Source organism: Eleutherodactylus coqui, chromosome 4 (genome assembly GCF_035609145.1).
Source record: "Eleutherodactylus coqui strain aEleCoq1 chromosome 4, aEleCoq1.hap1, whole genome shotgun sequence".
NCBI classification, from domain to species: domain Eukaryota; kingdom Metazoa; phylum Chordata; class Amphibia; order Anura; family Eleutherodactylidae; genus Eleutherodactylus; species Eleutherodactylus coqui.
Window position 1 is genome coordinate 14,473,103 of NC_089840.1, and position 22,533 is coordinate 14,495,635.

Genomic DNA, 22,533 nt, shown 5'->3' on the forward strand with positions numbered 1-22,533 from the left:
GTTCATATAGCTATATACAGGGAGATGTATAATGTATACCAGCTGGACATATATAATTATATACATGAGATGCCCAGGTTATACCAGCATGCTCCATATAAATATATACAGGGAGATGTATAACTTATACCAGCTGGACATATATAATTAATTATATACAGGAGATACCCAGGGTATACCAGCATGCTTTATCACTTTATACATGTTTCATATCACTATATACAGGAGATGTATAACTTATACCAGCTGGACATATATAATTATATACAGGAGATACCCAGGTTATACCAGCAAGGTTCATATCACTATATACAGGATGTATAACTTATACCAGCTGTCATATATAATTATATACAGGAGATACCCAGGTTATACCAGCAAGGTTCATATCACTATATACAGAAGATGTATAATGTATACCAGCTGGACATATATAATTATATACAGGAGATACCCAGGTTATACCAGCATGTTTCATATCACTATATACAAGGAAATGTATATACATCTCCTGTATACAGGGATATCGACCATGCTGGTGTATGGATGGTTTCACATCTGCATTCGATCCTTCGGTCGGAGGTTCGGTCACAGATCAGGCTCAAAATACCGGATGATAAAGTGCTCCATACGGCGCTTTTTCTTCTTTCCAAAAGCCAGGCAGCTTGGCAGAAAACGGACAGACCCCATTATAGTCAACGGGGTCTGTCTGACGCTGTTCGATTTTGTCCAAAAACAGAGCCAATCAGCAGTGGGGATTCCCTTTTACAGCTCCATGAATGCAGCAGAAAAGTGGGATCCGGAATTCCCTGTATATAGTGATATGGAGCATGCTGGTATAACCTGGGTATCTCCTCTATATAATTATATATGTACAGCTAGTAGTATTCTGTGAGTTATGTCTCTGTACATTTTCACTGTCAGTTCACCGCCGGCTGGACCAATCACGTGTCCGGCGGTACACTGACAGACTAGAGTTGTGCCTAATCACAACTGCAGTCTTTCTTTGGAAAAGAGGGCCGCGCGCTGGGGGAGTCTGCAGCCTGTAACTGGCTTCCGACTCCCCGGGTAACAGTCCCTCCCCTCCCTGATAAGATGAGACCCGATAAGCATCAGACAGGGGGCTGCACTGCATAGAAGCTGCTACAATACACAGAGGGGACCTCCAGAGTGTGACAGCCAATCAGGTGAGGGGGCAGGGATGGAACAATGGGTTTTCTGCTGGAGTGACCCTTTAAGCTATGTGTAAATGTAAGCCTGCATCGGCTTGTGGGTTCATTTAGTACAGGTACCATATTAGAATTCATTATGTTAATGACATTATAAACAAGCTAAATATAACCCCGCGCCTCTCAATGTCGTTGTAATCTGCATATTTAGCTTTATTACAGCCAGAAAACAAGGATGAGACGCGGAATCGGTGCACTTGTCAAGGCAGCAATCATCATCCTGAAGGCTTGGGTTTTTTTTTTAATATTGATGTGTAAATGTCTAAAATCACAGAAAATGTTACATTGTATAAAAAAAAAGATTTACATTTTTGGAGTCTGTGAAGCTGAAACACGAAATGAAGACTTTAAGGAAGAAATGTTCATCACTATGTAATAATTCTCCAATCAGAACAAGCTGTTGTGACCCAAATTTTGCGCAATTCGTAAAACCTACTTCGTGTTAGGCCCAATCCATTGCAAGGCCACTTTCACATGGATGGGAAAATCGCGTGAGATGTGTGTGCTGCGAGACACACGAATCTCACACAAATATGAACCCCATTCTTTGGTATGGGGTCATATACATGAGCGGCATGTCCTGTCTTTGTACATTTCAAAAAAGTTATGAAAACTTTAAAATGGACTTTCAAACCGTGCAATTTGATTTCTGCAACCCCTTTCCATACACCCTACTGCCATGATGTGCTGATCCCCCAATTCTGCATCCCCTTCTATTAGCTAGTGGTAAAGACATACAAGTACAGCTACCTGCTTTTAGGAGCCAAGTTCATCTGTATTTGGTCTGATTTTAAGGGGTATGATCAGCTTTTAGGCCTTTTTACACAGGAAAATCGTTCATTCCCCATCATTGCCCAGAATAAATATCTCAACGGTCAGCCTACATAAGAGAAAATGCTTGTTTCTTGGTTGATCACATCTTTTATGTGCACATAAAAATGATCGTTAGTAGACAACACCTCTCCTGACGATAATAATGGAAACAAACGCTTGTACCAATGATCAGAAGTGTTAAATGCTCTGTTCAGACACAATCCTCTGCTTCTGTGTCTGGCAGGCGAGGGCGTCGCCCTGCTCTCCCTGTTCACTGAACTTACATTTACTCTCATAAAGCACTCCTAGGATTAATTGATTCTGGGCCTCCTGCTCAGCTGATGCACCTTTTCTAATCATCTCCCTACATAGCTGCCCTGGGCCTTTCAGACAGTGCTGTAGTGTTGTTGTGTGACTCGCGTCTATAACTCCATGTTAAGCTGCCACTCCGTCAGTTTCTTTGCTACCTTGCTATCTGCTCATGTTCGGTGTCCTCCGTTCATGTATCCAGCTGTCTATTATCATCGTGAGTCTGCTTCTCTGTTTATCCTTGCAGCTGGTACCTCCTTTGTTCCTGTACGCCCCAGTATTGTTCTGTCATTTGTTTAATAGGTGTTCTATCCTGTCAGGGTCAGTCAGCGCCTAGAAGAAGACCGTGGGGTCGTCCTTGTTGGGACGAGTACTCTGCTTATAAGCAGGGGTTTTCCTCTCCTGGTTATTAGTTTGGGGCAAGATACTTTCCCTAGTTTCCATCTGCGTACGCGGTTCGTACATCCAGTATCTTACCTCCCACCCTGGAGTCGGCTGTCAACCGTACTGAACTAGATCATCACCTATCCAGTAGGTTGACACAGTGGTTCCACATCCACAGTCGTTACAAGAAGTCAGGAACGTTTATTCGAGTCCCTATTCTTCCCCAGCAAATGCCCGATGTAAAAGATCCTTAAACGAGCTCAGATGAACTTACTATATCGCCAGTCGTTACAGGCAGTTTTTCTGTTCATATAAAAGTACCTTTACTCCATCAACTTGCAAGCTACGATAAGGTTGTCCTACGTGGGCTCCTTCTTTCATCTACTGCTGTTTTGGAGCTTCAAGTCCGAGCTCCTACTTTCCCATGGCTTTGCATGCCTGTAGAGGTCCTGCCTTAGTGAATGATTGTGAGTGCTGCTTGTACACTATATTTTTATACTTGGAGGAGAATGTGAAGAGCCCAGACCAGGTTATCACCTTATCTAATGGTCAATCAGCCCACTATACTTGGTGGAAGATGTAACAATCTTAGACCAAGTTATATCTTTACATAACTTCCACCCAGACCACCATATTTGGTGAAGAACAAAGAGTCCAGATCAAGTAATTGGCTTATGTAATGATAACGGAGACCACCATACTCGGTGAAGGACATAAAGAGCCAAGAGCGGGTTATTGGCTTATATAATGGCCTCACAGTACCATGTTTGGTAGAGGACATGAAGAACCAAGTAATAGCCACACAGACCATAATAATTGGTGAAGGACATGAATAGCCCTAGGTATTATCTTATCTATTGGTCACACAGGATACCATATTTGGTGAAAGATGCCACAATATTAGACCAAGTAAACTCCTTACATAACTTCCAAACAAACCATCATATTTAGTGGAGAACATAAAGAGCCCAGACCAGGTTACCAGATTTTATAATGGCCACACAGTCAACCACAATTGCTGGAGGAGCATATGAAGAACTGAGACCACGTCATCGGCTTATATAATGGCCACACAGTCCACCATACTTGGTGGAGGACATGAAGAACTGAGACCACATTATTAACTAATACAATGGTCACACAGTCCACCATACTTGGTGGAAGACGTAACAGTCTTAGACCAAGTTAACTTCTTACATAATGGCAACACAGACCACCAATTGTGGAGAACGTGAAGAGCCCAGACCAGATTATCGGCTTACACCCACCAAACTTGGATGCAACAACTGTACAGAATGTCCAGCTTACCATGAACAGAAAGGAGCTATTGCTATATTTTACCAACAAGTTAAGGCATTTACCCAAAGTCAACATTATAGTGTTCACTGACATATGAAAGACGTTTTCAGTAGGTTTGTAAGCTTCAGCATCTTAGAGATGAGTAGGTAGATGAGTATGGTGCCCAAGATAGAAGCTTTGCGCACGAGTGGAGCCTCCATTGCAGACTCCGTCACAACAGACACCTCGGTGCTTGAGTACTGGAGTTGAGAAATAAAAAGTTCTTACGCCAAGTTGTGTTTAAGGATGGAGGCGGCACATTGGGTCCTCCAACCAACTCCTTATAAGCATCAAGTAACTTGAGGCACTTATCACGTTCCCCGCCTTTGATCCCTCCTGGCTGTCAGATGGATACTGAGCAAGGGATAGTTTAAGATCTCGATTTCCTAAGCGATTACTTCTGAATATAATTTTCAAGTTGGCAGAAATTTCAAGACCGCCCTCGTAGTGACCCGGGCGCATTTAGCCCCATGCCGTTCCTTACTGCCCCCACCCTCTTTGAAGTACGAAAAAAGCCACCAAGACTTATTTTAATACATGATCCCAACTCTTATATATGTGAGATATTGGACATTCGAGGGTCAAGAAGGGAAGAGAATGATGTGCAGCATGTTCAGAGTTAATCAGCTGTCGTGCCACTTTCCAAGACATAAGTGTGACCTTACATGGACACATAATAAGAGTCCAACTGCAGGGCGGCCAGTGTAGTACAGCTGTCTTACGGGACCTCAAGACGCATCACAAGGAAACACCACCAACTAAATATTCTTTAAGAAAGACGATGCTTCTTACGACTTGCATTAAGTCTAATGATCTACTGGAAGGCAGAACTATGTGCAGATTTGGCCAAGAGGATCGCTAACCGTTCGTTTCCAGTTTTCTTAATTAAAATCTAGAAACCAAGTTAAATTCTGGATTTGCTGACAGAGGAGACCTGCATAATAACTCATCGCTGATTGAATTATTGCCACTCTCCCTAATTACTGCAGACTTTCCTACTTGCTATATATAAGCATGTCTCTAGCAGAGTCCGGCGACGGGGCAGTAACATGCTAGTGTGTAAATTTGCAAATTGACACAAATGATTTCACAGTCTGTCACCGGGCAACACAATATCTATGTGATTTAAAACATACGTTAGCCACTATACACATGTAGAATAATCTACCTAAAAAGCTGCATAAACATCGTATTACTTTTCTTGTACCAATCCGATCCAACATAGAATTGGAGAAAGTCCAGCACGGCAAGAATCACATGAAAAAGCTTGATTATGCAAAACAACAGGAGTAAAAACCATAGGTCTAAAAACAACCTACACGCTTGGAGCAATAACTTGTATTCATGACATGTTGTAAATTACATCCTGTAAGTGAGGGCGACCTCAGTAAAATTCGTAAGTGTGTACATTACTAAAGTGTGGATAGGCGATAACTTGCAATTCTGGTACAACTTCTTCTGCCCAGTACCCTTGCCAATTATCTGCTTTCCAGGACCCATGCGCATGTCCACAGAGCTGATGTGTGCTGGAAGTAAACAGCTCCGTACACACTGCAGTGGCCTGGCATAGTATTGCAGGCCCAATTCCTGTTCAGTTCTTCTAGTTGCCTGGCCAATAACTGATCAGCAGGAGTTTCGGGAGGTGAACACCTACCGATCAGTAATTGATGATCTATCCTGAGGATAAGCTATCAATCATTTAGAGATGGACAACCCCTTTAAAGGACCAAATATAATATTCTTCAAAATGGCCCCCTGTCTGTATATAGTATATACAGGGATTGGGTTTTATTTTAAACGGATCACTTCACGGCAAAGCTCTTCAACTCTTGCTGACTAATGAAGTGGTTGGACATCCCTCTTTAACCATCCATCCTTCAACCTAAATACGTACTGGGGTAACGCAACGCTACAGAAGTGACTAGTAATATAGCACCGCTTCCAATTTTCTTTGCACGCCGGCGTCATGTTCCTAATTGACTACAGCGGACAGCGTGTCCTGATGCACGCAGAAGGCTCCTCTTCCACCATGTACAACCACGTGCGCACGCCGCATGTCTGGAATGTTTCTCCAACCCGAGGAAGCCTTTCAGAAAATCCTGAATGGTTATATATACACTCCGTATATATAGACGCCGCTGTGGGCAGTAGTGGGACTATATATAAATGTCAGTATATCAGCATGAGAACGGAGTGGCATTTCGTGTCCTGACATGCTTAGAGGGGAAGAGATGCCGCTGAACACAAGTGATATTCTATGATGATATCCAATATGTACTAAACCAAGAAATGCGCTTACCGAGGACGGGAATACTTGTCGCAGGTGGAAAATACGAAAATATAGGCTTACGCTAAGAAATGTGCGGCTTTTATTAGAAGCAATCAATCGGTTTATATGTTTATGACCAAGATAGCGCTTGTGCTGATCGAGAGCCCTAACTACTCCATCCATCCGTCCATCCATCCGTCCATCCATCCGTCCATCCATCCAAGGGTCGAAGTTTGTCTATTTATCTATCAATCATATATTGAAAAACTTTTCAAAATTTGTGGCGTAAAATGGAAAAGAAAATGCAATTCTGCCAACTTTGGGGGAGACGTCTTGTTTTTAAGGCATACGCACTGCGGCACAAAGTACCTGATAACTTTATTCAGTGGGTCACTACTATTACCCTGTTTCCCTGAAAATAAGACATTACCTGAAAATAAGACATAGCATGATTTTCCAGAACTTTGGGGATGCAAAATGATTTTTCAGGCTTTTTGAGGATGCTTGAAATATAAGCCCTACTCCAAAATTAAGCCCTGCTAACAGTTAATTAAAAAAGTCAATTTAAATAGTGTCCAGACAGCTATACATGTAAAAAAGTTAAACCTTTTTGAATAAAAATTTATATAAGACACTGTCTTATTTTCAGGGAAACATGGTACTACAATACCAAATTTGTATAGTTTTTTTTTATAGTGTACTACTTTAAAAAAAGTTACCTTCTGTTCTCTTCTGATCACCATAAATTTTTTATTTTTTCATTGATGCAGCTCATTTTTTTCAGGATGACCCGTGCGGTATTGGTTGGTTGGTACCATTTTGAGCTACTTTTTTGTTTACTTTTTATTACATTTTTTGGAGACAGGGAAACCAAAAAAGTACGGTATATTATGGTATTATATATATTTTTTCTTCTACATATGGGAAAATAGGGATTTTTAAACTTTTAATATCATTTTTTTTAACTATTAAAGAGACCCTGGGGTAGGCCTAGGGTTTCACGGCACAGGGGCAGGAGGGGCATATTACCTGCAGTTCTTCTCTGCCGCCCCACCAGTTTCACGCCCTGTTTTCAGCTGTCCAAGATGGCTGCAGTAAATTTCTGCATACTGAGCACTGCTTTCTGATTGGCCAGTGAACAGCTCTGGCCAATCAGAGAGTAGGTATAGTGCAGTAGTAGTCTACCACTATCAATGCACTGTAGGGGATTAGGTAGTGTGAAGATTGCATCGGCCATATTGGATGGCCAAAAACAGGACGCGACTGGTGGATCGGAGGGAAGGCAAAGAACAACCGCAGGTTATATATTCAGTAGTGATAATGAACCCGGTGGTAATAATGGCCCACCGTGGTAATAGTGCCATAGTGACTTCTGGAAGGGGGCATTATTTCTAAAAGGGGCACTATTTCTAAAAGGCGGTATTAATAAAGGTGGGCAAAAGGGGCAGTATTACTGACAGGAGGCACAAGGGGGGATTATTACTGAGTGGGGACAGAATGCATTATTCCTAATTGGGTGCACTATTACTATGTGAGGGTCACTATAAATAGCACTTACTGTGTGGAGTGTACAGGAAGCAAACAAATGGGGGCACTACTATTATGGGGGTACCACAGGTGGCATTATTACTATCTTGGGTACTATAGAGGGGGAATTTTATAAAGGTGTAGATAACATATGGAGGGTGATGGAAAAGTGAGGAGCTGAAGATGTCTGTGTGCCAAATTCTATAGAGAAGTTCTGGCAGGGAGAAGTCTTTATGGCGGTCTGGCCCAGATACAGGAGAATAGAGAAACTGCACGACTCCAGTCAGAGAAGACATCACCTGTGATCAGTGGATTTAATGGTCCTGTAATCACTTATATGATGTGTAGAGTTGGTATCTACCGTCATATGGCCACTGTCTGTGCTGTTTCAGATTTACTGTTACAAGTATTAAAGTATCAGAACGCACTGCAAAGGGGCCCACTGAGATTTTAGCCTAAGAGCCCCATAAACCTGGAGCCGCCCTGCAGTTACACTAGTCTGTAAATCTGTAAGTAAATACGCCCCCATGGTTTGGACATGAATCTTTAATGTTCTCCTCCACATTCATGGACAATTATTCTACATTTATTAGGTATACAGACAACTTTTCCCATATAGAACAATATTGTTACCAACAGTCACTTAGTTCTGCCCGGCCTTTCCCTATAATGTTACAGTGGAGATTATAAAGTCTAACAATGCTGTTTCTGTGGTCCGCAGTGCAGACGAGCGGCCGGCACATTCCCAGCAGATCAGCGAGGAAACACTAAATATCATGGACATGTTCTATAGTGTCCAAGGAGACCCCTTCCCAGAGCGCCTCCTCTACAGGCGCACGGAGACAATGCCAACGCCGCCGCCCAACCCTTCATTCATCCTCTTGTTATGAGGCTCACCCAGGGGGGATTCTGGGAATACACTAAGCCCAAGCGACAAGAGCCGCCGTGACTTCAGAGACTCGTCCGGAATAAAGGGAACACAAAAACAGTGCGGGACTCATCAGCAATTAGAACAATCAGTTTATAAACTAATTACCGGGGGTTAGGCTCTGCTCACACCGGCGTCCGGGTTTCTGATCTTCTCTTTCGCCGAAGAAACCGTAGAACGATACGAAATGTTTCAGTGTTCTTCCCTACAGATTTCAGGGAGGTTTTAAGGACTCGCTGTTTGTGTTCGTTCTGTCAAGTTTCCGGTTTTTCCCGTTTCACGGAAACAGTAGTGCGGGCCGCTGCTTATGGGAATATAGCACAGCAGACAACGCTATTGTTTCTGTGAAAGAAAGACAATGGAAATCTGATGTGAAGCCTACGGTTTGTATGTAGAAGGCCACTTCCACAGCCGCGCTGGTATTACCATTGTTAGGGGCAGTCCTTGGAGCAGAACAACGAAAATACCAAAACCATTGGACCTGAGCAGCGAGAGATGGACCCCGCTGAGTTTAATGGGGTCCGTGCAGCTTCCAGCTAGGGTTGCCACCCGGCTGGTAGCTTCCAGAGAGCTGGTGCCAGGATTTTACAGTCCTTATTAGAGGCTGGTAAAACATACTCACTTGCACCGAGCAGCTCCAGCCGGGCCACAACCGGACCAACCAGTGCATTCACCTATCTGGAGTTCAGTTCCAATTGCCGCCCATTGTAAACTCACAGAGAACCCGGACTCCATCCTGTTTCCAGGCTCTTGCACTTCAGAAATTGCCACTGAACTCACAGAGGACCCTGGACAACCCCCCCCCCCCCCCCCCCCCCCCGGTATCTGTGCTGAGTACAGTACATTTACGAACGTCGACGCCAGGAGGAGGAGTCTAGGGACTTGTGCAAGTACAGCGGGCGGCAAACGCCAGGTGGTAGGATGGAGTCCAGGGTCCTCTTTGAGTTTACAGTGCATGCGCCGGCTGATGTGGCTTCTTCCAGGCCGGAGCTTACACTGTGCGGGGCACTATTACTACTGGGGCAACTATGGGGGTCAATTTTACTACTACTGGAGTTGCTAATAGGGGTCACTATTACTACTGGGACAGCTAACGGGGGTCACTATTACTACTGGGCAGCTAACGGGGGTCACTATTACTACTGGGCAGCTAACGGGGGTCACTATTACTACTGGAGTTGCTAATGGGGGTCACTATTACTACTGGGACAGCTAACGGGGGTCACTTACTACTGGGGCAACTAACAGGGGTCACTATTACTACTGGAGTTGCTAACAGGGGTCAATATTACTACTGGGTCACTTATGGGGGTGACTATTACTGCTGAAGCCACTGTGTCACTCTTACTGATAGGATTGCTAACAGTTTGTAACATCGTAATGCATAGGAGTGCGATACAGTTCCGATTTTCTCAGACCTCAATCACACTTACCCGCGTTAATACAGCCTTAGTTTATGTCTGTTTTGATACATTTTTGAATCCGAATATGAGATTGTAGACAGATCCGTTAAAAAAGGAAAACCCAAAACGCAGATCTGAGCAAAACCAATGCGAAATATAAAAAAAGGCACAAAAACTTTTTCCTTTGCAGGAGTTTTTTCTTGTATTAAGGGGGTTTTCCCGGCAGTGCCCGCTGGCAGTGCCGGAATACACCGAGGTCGGAGTGGGCCGGCGCTCGTAATTGTCGATGGAAATACTTGCAGCTCTTAAAATGTGCCCAAGACAAAACAGAAACTAAAAACTCCAAGTGTCTGGTCTTTCTTTACGGGTTGTCGGAGTTGTATCATCTTGGTACAACCCCTTCCCGTGCACAACAAATAGTGATATACCCCCGCCGGCGCTCGGTACCCCGCTCGGTCTGTGTTTACAGCTGCAGTCTCGCCCCTTCATCACCTCACATCTCCAGAGACATTTACATACATGGGTGACTGACAGCAGCAGCTGCTCTTGTGAACGGCGGTCTTCTAACCCCACTTTACTTCAGTAGCAGGTGGAAAACCCAAAAAATGTCTGGAATTTCTTTTTATATAAACGGTCTTGTACAAGAGAAGTCAAAGACAGAAACAACGGTTTACAGAATGAGGTTTCTTGACAAGGCTAGTTATTACTGCAAGCAGAGGAGCAAGAAGGTTTCTTCTGCAGCAAGCTGCCTCCCGGGTGTAGGTACTAGCCCATGGCCTCCATCAGACAGGAGTGTTGTGTCCAGGCTTACAGGGGTTATCCCACCAAAGTAAGATATCCTTTATCCTACAAATAGGGGGAGCTTACCGATTGGTGGGTTAACCAACTGGTCCACTGATCCCAAGAACAGGCATCCAGTGTGTCCCTGAATGAATGAAGTGGCAGTTGCACATGAGCACCACCACTCCATTCATTTCAATAGGACTGCTGTGAATGATGGGCACTGCAATAATTGATAGTGCCCCCGACTGCTGGGCCCCGGTCTCTGGCGGTGCTGGAGCTTTAAGTTTTAAAGGATTGTCCCAATAATGAATGGAGAGCATTAACCCCTTCAGGATCGCCTCATGTAAAATTATGTCTCTGTGAAGGTTGTAGCATGGCTGGTCATTGGCGGACCGGCCTACCAGGAGCCTGGTGGGGCATATGGCAATGACCTCAGCAGTTGTTTTTAATTATGGCAAGTGCCTTTAATGGTTTTTCACGGTTTTTGTTTTTAAAAAAGTAAAAAATGATAATAAAGCTGCAGCCGACCGTCATCCACAAAAAGAGTTCTGCAGTCCTTACTTGTATCATTATTTAGGGGCGGCGAAAATATGCTGCGAGGTCGGGTCCCTGCAGTCCAGCCAAGATCTCAGCTATCTTCAGCAGTCCCATTAAAATGAACCGAGTGGCAGAGCACATGTGCAACCACGGCTCGGTGCATTCAAGGAAGCTCTTGACCTCCACTGTTGTCATTGTGGGGTAATCGGTGGTTGTATCCCCACGGTACGGTGAGATCTCCCATCTTCTGATAATGGGGATAACTTACCTTGGTGCAAAAACTACTTTAAATGGGTATTCTGTGATGGGGCAAAAGAAGTTGATGGACGGTAGTCCGCCGCTCACGATCCCCGTCCATCAGCCAATCGCCTGGCCTGCTGCACTCTGCAGTGGGTCAAACGTCATTATCAATGGTCAGAAGAAGCAGGGAGAGTGCCGGTTTCACTCCCATTGAAATAAATGGGAGCGCCATGCTGCCTCTACACGTCCTGCTCAGGACAGGACATGATGTCCTGACCATGAGAGGAGCAGGAAGCAGAGTGACGCTTCCATTGACTCCAATGTGAGTGAAGACGTCACTCCCCCTGCATCTTCTGATCATTGATTATGACCCCCGACCTGCTGCATTCTACAGTGGGCCAGACGATCGGCTGATTGGCAGGAATCCCAAGCGGTGAACCCCATCCATCAACTACTGATGATAACCTAACCAGGAGATTAGAACACCCCTTTAATTTTGGAGGTGCAGCACCTGTATTCGCCCCTTCCTGCCCCAGGACTGTACTGAACCCAACTTAAAGCAGATTTGTGTAGCTGGGAACTTAGTCCCATAAAGCCAGCAGGATCCGGGCGTTACATCCAGAATACACAAAGAGGAGTCCAATACGCTCATCTGAACGAGTCCTAAACTCCAATCCTGACTTATCGCTACACTTCTGTAGCGCTGCAGGGTGGATGGCGGCGAAATGTGTTCCTCCAGGAAAATGTATTGAGGCAATCACGGCAAGTGCTATTAGTAGATTTCTTCTTGAAGATCACCGCTCATGTCAGCGGGCCGGCCGTATAGCTGTAACCCCAAATTTGTGTATCTTTTGTTTAAACTCCCCCCCCCCCCCCCTTCAATGCAAGTTCCTTATGTCTTCAGCCCTGGCGCTATGAATGTATCAAGTAGGTGGTCCCCACTGCTCACTGTCAATCAAGTCTGATGTCACCCACTTACAATAAACAGTGCGGACCCCTGACATGAGGACAGTGCCGGCCTCCGGTAAGATGGCACCCTGGGCAGGATTTTTTACCCTCCCTCATCTGTCATAATAAAAAGATGATATACATTGCACTAATAGGCAAAACACCAGAACAGCTTAGTGAATAAATACGGTAACAGAACCAAACTTATAACATAAATACAATGACAAAACCAAGCTGAGTACATACATGCAGCACCAGAACCAACTCATAACATCAATACATCAACCAATGTCATGGTATAAGTACAGCACCAGAAGCAATATCAATACATGGATATAATACCAGAACCAAACTCAATACATAGAAGCAATTCCAGAACCAAGCTCATAACATGCATACAGCACCAGAACCAGGCTTATAATGTAAATACAGCACCAGAACCAAGCTCATAACATAAATACAGCACCAGAATGAAGCTCATAACATAAATACAGGACCAGAACCAAGCTTATAACAAATACAGCATTATCAATCTCAGTACATGCATACAATACCAGAACTAAGCTCATAACATAAATACAGTAGCAGAACTAAGCAGTTGTGTTGTGGGGGCACCAATAGGCTCACAGCAGCACTTTAGAATATCCGAGGGGAGGAGGATGATTCATGTAATTCCACAAGATGCTGCCACACAGAGGAAGATCATCTGGCCAGGTGGACTAAGAGGGGCGACCGCTCAAGCCTATATCCGCCTGACCCCCAACAAGCTGGTGGTCAGCACCCCGTGCGACCACATAGGCTGCACCTAGCTAAGGCTTGAGGATGTGATGGCTCCTCTATAGCTCCAGTGTCCATACTAATATACCATATGGTAAGTCATTTCTCATCTACGATGTCCGCACATAGACTTCTTGAACTCTACGGCCCCCCAGACACCGGCTCGTATTGATCACATGTAGCACAACACCACCTTGCAATTTAAACATCGTTCCTCGAAATATTTAGATGACATTTTTGTGGTCCGCACGGCATAGTTGGCTAAACATTGTGCCGCGCGCTCCGGTATGTGCGCACATGGCTCATGGGAACACTGCTGCACCCGACCCTCCACGGGCGTCACCTGTCCACCAGCAGTGTCACGCTCCTTTCTTAGCCCCGTCTGACAGGCCGACAAGACATCTGCTTGCAAATAGGAGCTATAAAAACACCACCGCCCCCCCACTGTCCCCAAAAATGTCTAACTAATTCAGAGGAATGCCAACCATCTCATACTGCTGGTATCTGAAGAGGGACGGGACAACGGAGCGGCCGGCGTGACCCGTAATTATGGGCATCTGATAAACCCCTGTCTACAGCCGCCCCGCTGAGCCGGGAGCAAAACCCAATAATTGGTTTAATTCATTTATGGATAAAATAATAGTGTTCTTCCTGTTTCTTGGGCCGTGGCCAGACATTACCGTATGCAGGTCCATTCTTATATATAGCAGCATGGCAGAGCTGTGTTTGTCATTTAGCACAACGTGGCAGCATTACATTTCGCTTTAACTGCGAACGGAAAGTAACCGCAGCGCTAAGGGGATCCAAGTGTTGGCTCGGTACAAGTGTGGTGTGCAGGTGTAATACAGACGCCGATAATATATATAATATGTATACTGCTGTGTTATACACGGACTGGCCACTTTATTAGAGACCTCATCTAGTAGTGCGTTGGACCTCATTTGACCTTCAGAACTGCAACAATTCGTCATGGCGTAGATTCTACTTGATTCTGCGGGAATAATGGCCCCTGCGGAGAGGAAGCTTCTTGTAGTTCCTGCAGATTAGATAGAGGTGCTGACATGTTCTGACCAGCTGACAGGAAGGGGTCAGCGATTCATGCTGCTTGTGCCAAATTCTGACCTCCCATCAGCAACAGAAATCTGGACCCATCTGACCAGGAGATGTTTTTATGCTGCTCAGTGATACAATTTTCGCGCTCTTTTGCCCGCTGGAGTTTCATCCTTTCTGTTCCTCTCAGACACAATGGCGCTGGAACGGGTAGTCTGCTGTTATAGCCCATCTGTGCGAAGGAACAAGTTGTGTGTTTCTGCATGTTAGTTGGAGCGCGGATAGTATCGGATCGCTCCTGACTGTGCAGCGCCTGTTCATCACAATGATTCCTGACATCCTCCTCCGACTCCTATCCACGATGAGCTGTTTTCATCTACAGGATTCCCTTTCACTGGATGTTTTTCCTTGATCATGCCATTCTCGGTAAACTCTTCATGTCGTTATATGAGAAACTCCCCCGCAATTGCCAGTGAGAAGTCGCTCCGATCGCTGGATTTTCCCGTCTAATGTGGATTCACACTGAAACTGATCCGCGGAACACTTGTCATGAGATTTTATGCTGCTGAATTACCATACAGGGAAGTGCCAATTATGAGAGGGTCGGAGGCTCTAATTATGGGCCCTTCAGTGTATATGGCAGTGTTATGTGGGCACCATATGGTGGTATTATTTGGATACTGGACGGAGATATTATTTATGAACTGTGTGATGGTATTATTTGGACACCGAATGGCAGCAGTGTGCGCCCGCTGCACCGATATATTATAGACAAGGCATGGCAGTAGTGTGCGGCCGCTGCACCGATATATTATAGACAAGGCATGGCAGTAGTGTGCGGCCGCTGCACCGATATATTATAGACCAGGCATGGCAGTATTTGTGTAGAAACAATCACATTTCATATATATATATATTACAAGATGAATCGTCTAAAAGTTGGGATATGACCAGTGGTAAGCGAACTATAACGGGTGAACCTTATTTTGGGTCAAACTTTGCTAAAAGAAGGAAGGAAAAAGAAGAAGAAAAGAGAAGGAAAGAAAAGTAGAAGAAGAAAATAGAAGGAGGAAGGAAAAAGGAGAAGAAGGAAAGAGAAAATGAAGAAGGAAAGAGAGAAAGAGAAGGGGAAGAAGGAAAAAACAGGATGGAAATTAGAGAAGGAATAGAAGGAAAAAGAAGGAGAAAAGAGAAGGAAAGAAAAGTAAAAGAAGAAAAGAGAAGGAGAAAGGAAAAAGGAGAAGAAGGAAAGAGAAGGGGAAGAAGGAAAAGGCAGGATGAAAATTAGAGAAGGAATAGAAGGAAAAAGAAGGGGAAAAAGGAGAAAAAAGGGAAGCGAAGGAGAAGAAAGAAAGAGAAGTGGAATAAGGAAAGAGAAAGAAAAGAAGAAAAGTAGAAGAAGAAAGAAAGAGAAGGGGAAGAAGAAAAAAGCAGGATGAAGATTAGAGAAGAAGGAAAACAAGGTAAAAAGAGAAGGAGAAAAAAGAAACAGCAGGAAAAAAGCAAAAAGGAAAAAAGAAACAGAAGGAGGAAAAATTGTTTCCTCCTTTTTCTTCGTTCTTTCTCTTCATTAACTTTACATTAAGAACAGCCCACAGGTACTTAGATGTCCTTCTAGGTGCCCTAAGAGGGGAATACATGGATTTTAGGGCTCTTGGACAGTGTATACACCAGTTTTAGGGGTTTTGACGAAATTCAGTGAACTGGCCGAAATGAACTTTTCAGAAGTTTACTCCTCACCAGTGTGATACAGATGTAAGACTACCTGAGGCCGTCATTTCCTAGAACTGTCCTGTGTCTGCCTGCACACCACGAGTCGGGTATAAAGGCCCGCTCTCCGCTGCCTCAGCACCGCTCGGCCCCCTCGGTCACATATTTACCTCCAGTATCCTACTAGATAAACCACATGACGCGCGGCATTCCACATTCCTCAAATGAGTAACATACAAAAGGTGACAATGGGAGAACTGCGGGCAGCAGCTGCTCCTGCCATCGCCGGGTGTGAGGGTCTGCCATGTGTGTCTACCAGGACCTGCGGGTAATTATTTGGGACTATATCATTCCTTGCATTGGAATCCCGCAGACGGTGTTAAGCTGGTGTGTGGGGGGAGGTGGGGGGTCACATTTCCAAACAGCATATTTAGGATCACACATAGGAGAGTGGGAAAGCCGTAGCCGTCTGTATGAGCAGCAGAGAGACAATATCACTACTGTTGCCTTGTAATTGTTTTCGAAGTACTACATCTCTGACATAAAGGGGGCCTCCATTCATATTTTTCAGTTCTTATCTATCTATCTATCTCATATCTATCTATCTATCTATCTATCTAGATAGCATGGTGGAGCAGGGGGTAGCAGTGGGGAACAGGGGGGAGCTCTCTCTCTCTCCCCCCCCCCCCCCCCCCCTCTGCAACCCCCGTGCACCCCCGGCGCCCCTCGAACCTTTTCGTCCGAGTAGTCAGTTACTCGGGAACAGCGGTGCTCGAGTCCAAAAACACCCGAACCGAGTAAGTTCGCTCATTTCTACTATCTATCTATCTCATATCTATCTATCTCATATCCATCTCTCTATCTATCTCCTATCTATCTATTCATCTATCTATCTCATATCCATCTATCTATCTATCTATCTATCTATCTATCTCATATCTATCTATCTATCTCATATCCATCTATCTATCTCATATCTATCTATCTCATATCTATCTATCTATCTATCTCATATCCATCTATCTATCTATCTCATATCCATCTATCCATCTATCTATCTCATATCCATCTATCTATCTCATATCCATCTATCTATCTATCTATCTATCCATCTATCTCCTATCTATCTATCTATCTCATATCTATCTATCTATCTATCTATCTCATATCCATCTATCTATCTATCTATCTCATATCTATCTATCTATCTATCTATCTATCTATCTATCTATCTATCTATCTATCTATCTCATATCCATCTATCTATCTCATATCTATCTATCTATCTCATATCCATCTATCTATCTATCTCATATCTATCTATCTATCTATCTATCTATCTATCTATCTCATATCCATCTATCTATCTCATATCCATCTATCTATCTCATATCCATCTATCTATCTATCTATCCATCTATCTCCTATCTATCTATCTATCTCATATCCATCTATCTATCTATCTATCCATCTATCTCCTATCTATCTATCTATCTCATATCTATCTCCTATCTATCTATCTATCTATCTATCCCCTATCTATCTATCTATCTCCTATCTATCTATCTCCTATCTATCTATCTATCTATCTATCTATCTATCTATCTCATATCTATCTCATATCCATCTATCTATCTATCCATCTATCTCCTATCTATCTCATATCTATCTATCTATCTATCTAGCTCATATCTATCTATCTATCTATCTATCTCATATCCATCTATCTATCTCATATCTATCCCATATCTATCTATCTATCTATCTATCTATCTATCTATCTATCTATCTATCTATCTATCTATCTATCTATCTATCTATCTATCCATCTATCTCCTATCTATCTCATATCTATCTATCTATCTATCTATCTCATATCCATCTATCTATCTATCTATCCATCTATCTCCTATCTATCTATCTATCTATCTATCTATCTATCTATCTATCTAATATCTATCTATCTCATATCTATCTCATATCCATCTATCTCCTATCTATCTCATATCTATCTATCTATCTATCTATCTATCTATCTATCTCATATCCATCTATCTAGATGTATTGTAACACTACATTCTCCCAGCTCTCCCCTCTCTGTTCCCACATCATACAAGCTCCGCATTGTGGTCGTTTATATGGCGTTTCCTGCGATGCTGATGATTTCATTACGATGTATCACACTCGGCTTTTCCCCATGTGAGTCAGCTTATACGGTTTATCGCTGGTACTGGGGGCAACTGAGGAAAAAGCGAGTTTACTGGAAATGTACTAAATATCTGGGACTACAGAACATATGATGCTGCAGCAGCTCGGAATAGAATATGTGCCAAGCTAAGCTGGCGCTGCCTCCTCTGGGCAGCCGTCCCTGGTAAGACTCCGGAAGACAGCGGATCTAGAGAGAGAGCAGATTCTGGGGAGACGATGGCATCCAGTTCACTGACACTAAAACCCATCCCCACCGAGACGGCCGTTCCCACCCACGTCATAAATCATCGATACAGAAGCCGGCGCTTACTGTTGGGGCTCCTGCAGGCGGGCATGCTTGTACACAAAATCTGCGTGCGCTAAACACAGAGAATACAACCCACTGACTTCAATGAGTTTGTTCCCATAAGCACGTTTTGCACATGCAGATTTTGCGTGCGCCAAAAAATATTTTCCAGCATTTCGTGCAGCAACTCTGCCACAGAAGTCTATGGCAGGTGAGCAAATATGCCAGGGTGATGCATGAAACACTGCGCAAAACGCGGCGGTGAGCATATTAGCGCTAACGCTTGTCTGAAGCCGCCCTAATGGACAGCTGAAGCATTTGCACGTGATTTTCACATGTATTTCGCACTCATGGAAGTCACGTTATTTTAATAGGAAAACGAAAAATCACTCACATGAAAATCCCATTTCCGTGCCAGGGCGATGCGATTGTTGTATACTCCCATAGGAAGTAACGATGATATCGCCCAAATATTAGGTCAGGCTGCGGTCTCACAGCATTGCGACAAGGGGGGAAAAAATAAAAATAAAAAAAAAATAAAAAATAAAAAAAACGCCCGTGTAAATACATTCATTGCAAATAGCAGTTCTATAGAGTCGCCTGTCTGACCGCACCCAAAAAGTTTGGAATGAGGGGAAAAAGTTGAAAGTTGAAGCAGTTGAGAGTAAAGTCATATGCACACGGCGGTATTAGCCTGGGTTCACACGGGGCGGATTTGCTGCGGTTTTGCCGCGGATTGCAGTTGCATATCCGCACTGCGGCAAAACCGCTGCGTTTGCAGTGCAATGCAGCACAAATGAGTTTTGCAAAAAAGCTGTTCTCACAGGGCGGATTTTTTCCGCACAGCCGCAGTGCGGAAATGCAACTGCGGCGCGGTTTTCAAAGATGCAGCATGTCCATTCTTCTGTCTTTTCCGCAGCGTTTTTTGTCCATAGACCTCTATGGACGCAGCAAAATCCGCACCAAAATACGCGGCAAAAAGTAAAAACTGCTGCGGAAAAAAACTCTTGTGGAATTTTCCGCAGGAAAATCCGCAAGCCAAAATTAACCTTTGAAGCGGTTTTGCCGCAGAAGCATTTCTTCTGCGGCAAAACCGCAACGGAAAAACCGTGGCAAAACTGCAGCAAATACGCCCTGTGTGAACCCAGCCTTACACATCTGTATGAGTGTCTAGAGAAGTCCATGGGGCTATACTGCACCTCCGTATATAGTTCCATACAGTGACACAGGGAGCGCCCATGGTTCACTGGCGTACGAGTTTAGGCATGCAGCGACTTCATGGGTTAAATTAATGGATTCCCCTGTCTAAGAAAAGCAAAGTGCAGCAGCTGCAGTAGATTTGTAGCATCATTTGAAGCCGAGCGATCAGGTTGGGACACAAAGGGTTAAGTAATACTGAACTCATTGCTACATGGCCACATCCATGATGCCCTAGGGCACCATCCATTGTACCACAATTACAAGCTACCCCTATCTACAGAATAGGGGGGTAACTTGTTGATCGTAGGGGTCTCACAGTTGAGACCCCCAGCAGTCTTGAGATCGGGAGTCCTGTGTCCCCCGTCCTTCTCCCCTGCAGTGAGGAGGCTGAATGGAGCGCCGGTCGCACAAGCACACAAGCGTTCCATTCACTTTCAATAGGACTGACAGGTAGCCGGGTGGCACCTGTACAGGTATCTCCGCCAGCGGCGTTAAAATGAATGGAGCGCTGACCGCACATGCTCACCAGCGCTCCCTTCTTGCGGACATCAAGAGTGTAATTCTCGAGATTGGCAGGGGTCTCATCGGTGGGCCCCCCACTGATCAGCAGGTTACTCTCTAATAGCTAGCAATTGTGGCGCAACCCCTTTACGTCACATGACTTACAGCTCATTCACACTGCGTATGCAACTTCAGGGCTGAAACAGAGAAACGTCTTTCCGCAGGTTTTTGCGTGCGTAAATCACGTCCGCGAAAAATGAGGAAACAAAATTAGTGATTTCAATGGTTTCGTTTTGATTATCGCGATTCTTATGTTAATACTCCGTGCGAGAAACGATAAGCAGGACCCATCTTCACGCTATTCTTTCTACCTGCGCACAATAGTGCGAAATTTGAACAGTAAAAAATTATTTACCCTAGTACGCCCCGTGGCGGCGAGCATATTTGCGCATACGTTTATCTGTTTTAGTCCTCATTTAAAGCATTTGCTGTTTGTATTGCCAGTGAAAAAAAAAAAACGGACAGAAAATACGCCGTGTGAATGAGCCCCACATGCTGACATTGGAGGCTCAGATATGAAAGCTGTAGGAACCCCGCATTCACGGACGTCTACCGGCCTCATCAAAAGTGAACTGCGCAAAAATCTCACAATATTCACTCAGTTTTAACAACCGACCGCCTGATGAAGGACGCGGCACTCGCTTTACACTCTATTGGAGCGGAGAAAAAAAAAACGGATCGCGCCGGCACGGAGATGCGATTTTCCTGTGAGCCCAATGTGAATTTTATTTTTCATGTTAAGCTATATAGATAGCGTGATTTTCACACGCGTGAGCATCACATGTGCGCCGATTTATTCTCCTTCCAAAACACATCGTAATCGCAAAGAAAAAAAAGTCGCGGGTTTAAAACTATAATATCAGTCCTCACTGATCGGACTGCTATCCCCTGGTACGACCCCTCTAAGTGTCACTTCAGGGACCTTACACACAAGACGCAATTGTCCGCAGGACGCAGCGCCGACGTGGATTTTGTCAATCAGTGCGGATTTAGTTGCGTTTCTAACTGCAGAACATTCGCAGAATTTCTAATGGTTTTTTACGCAGACTTCAATCGTGAAATTCCATCTCCTGTATATTACAGCAATTCCGCAAAACGTCCTTTTCCGACAAGCTTTTGCGCTGCGGAATTAAATCTTGCGGATTTCAAAGACGAGCAGATTTTAACAGGTGCCGCTTTCAAGCCCCATAGGGATAACACCGTGTCCGCGTGGAGTAATTCCGTCCCGTGTGAAAGGTCCCTAAATTGCGTATTTAACGCGTCAAGTGTCATGTTAACATTTGCTACAACTGTAGAAGTGCGCCAAGCATCACAATGCGCCCAGCATGCCAACTTGTATGAAAAGGATGACTAAATCTCTCCTAGTGCAACTTAGGTAAAAGTTGAGAGGTGACGCTGAGCCGTTAACCCTCTTCTGCCACCGCTACGCGTGGGCACTGCAGCGCTGGCATACATTTATGTCCATGATGACACCAACACAAGGACAACACAAGTCAGCAGAATACAATAGCCCAGGAGAATGTGATGATACAATGTTTCCATATCCCGGCAGCCAAGGTGATACAATGTAACAACATCCAGCTCTGTTATTGTTAGCAGAGCTTCTTGTGTCCCAGCCAGGACGATAGTGGAAGCACAAAGCCCAGAGACCTGTCCCAACTCAGGAGCCCCCTGCAAACCAGAGAGAGAAACCCCAGAAACTTACAGCAAAGAGCCACCAAGTGTCCCAGAAGTAGGAGCCGCGCCGGGAGCCGCATCCTGTGCAGAGGCAGAAGTGAGGACAGCTCGGAGCCAGAGTCACCGACCAGCTCTGCCGCTAACGGGGAGGTCTGAGCCCAGGAATAGGAAATGCAGCTCCGCAGCGCCCTCTGCAGGCAGATCAGGGCATGGCATGCACAGTCCACAAGTGGCAGCAGATTGGGCCATTGTTCAGGGCTCAGGGGCAGGAGAAGCCTGGAGAAATGGATTTTTAAGAGGTCTTTAACCCATTCATCACTAGGTGACTTGTTCTCTTTCATTATGCACACATTGAA

At 44.5% G+C, this 22,533-nt stretch overlaps 1 protein-coding gene across 1 annotated transcript in view; it reads right to left on the reverse strand.

Annotated features, from left to right (window-relative positions):
- JAM2 (junctional adhesion molecule 2) overlaps positions 1–22,322 on the reverse strand; it is a 76,818-nt gene extending 54,496 nt beyond the window's left edge. The window contains exon 1 of the mRNA XM_066601509.1: positions 22,206–22,322. Coding sequence (XP_066457606.1) covers positions 22,206–22,257 — 52 coding nt within the window. The 5' untranslated portion in view covers positions 22,258–22,322. The remainder of the gene's footprint in view (positions 1–22,205) is intronic.
- Between the last annotated feature and the right edge of the window lie 211 nt (positions 22,323–22,533).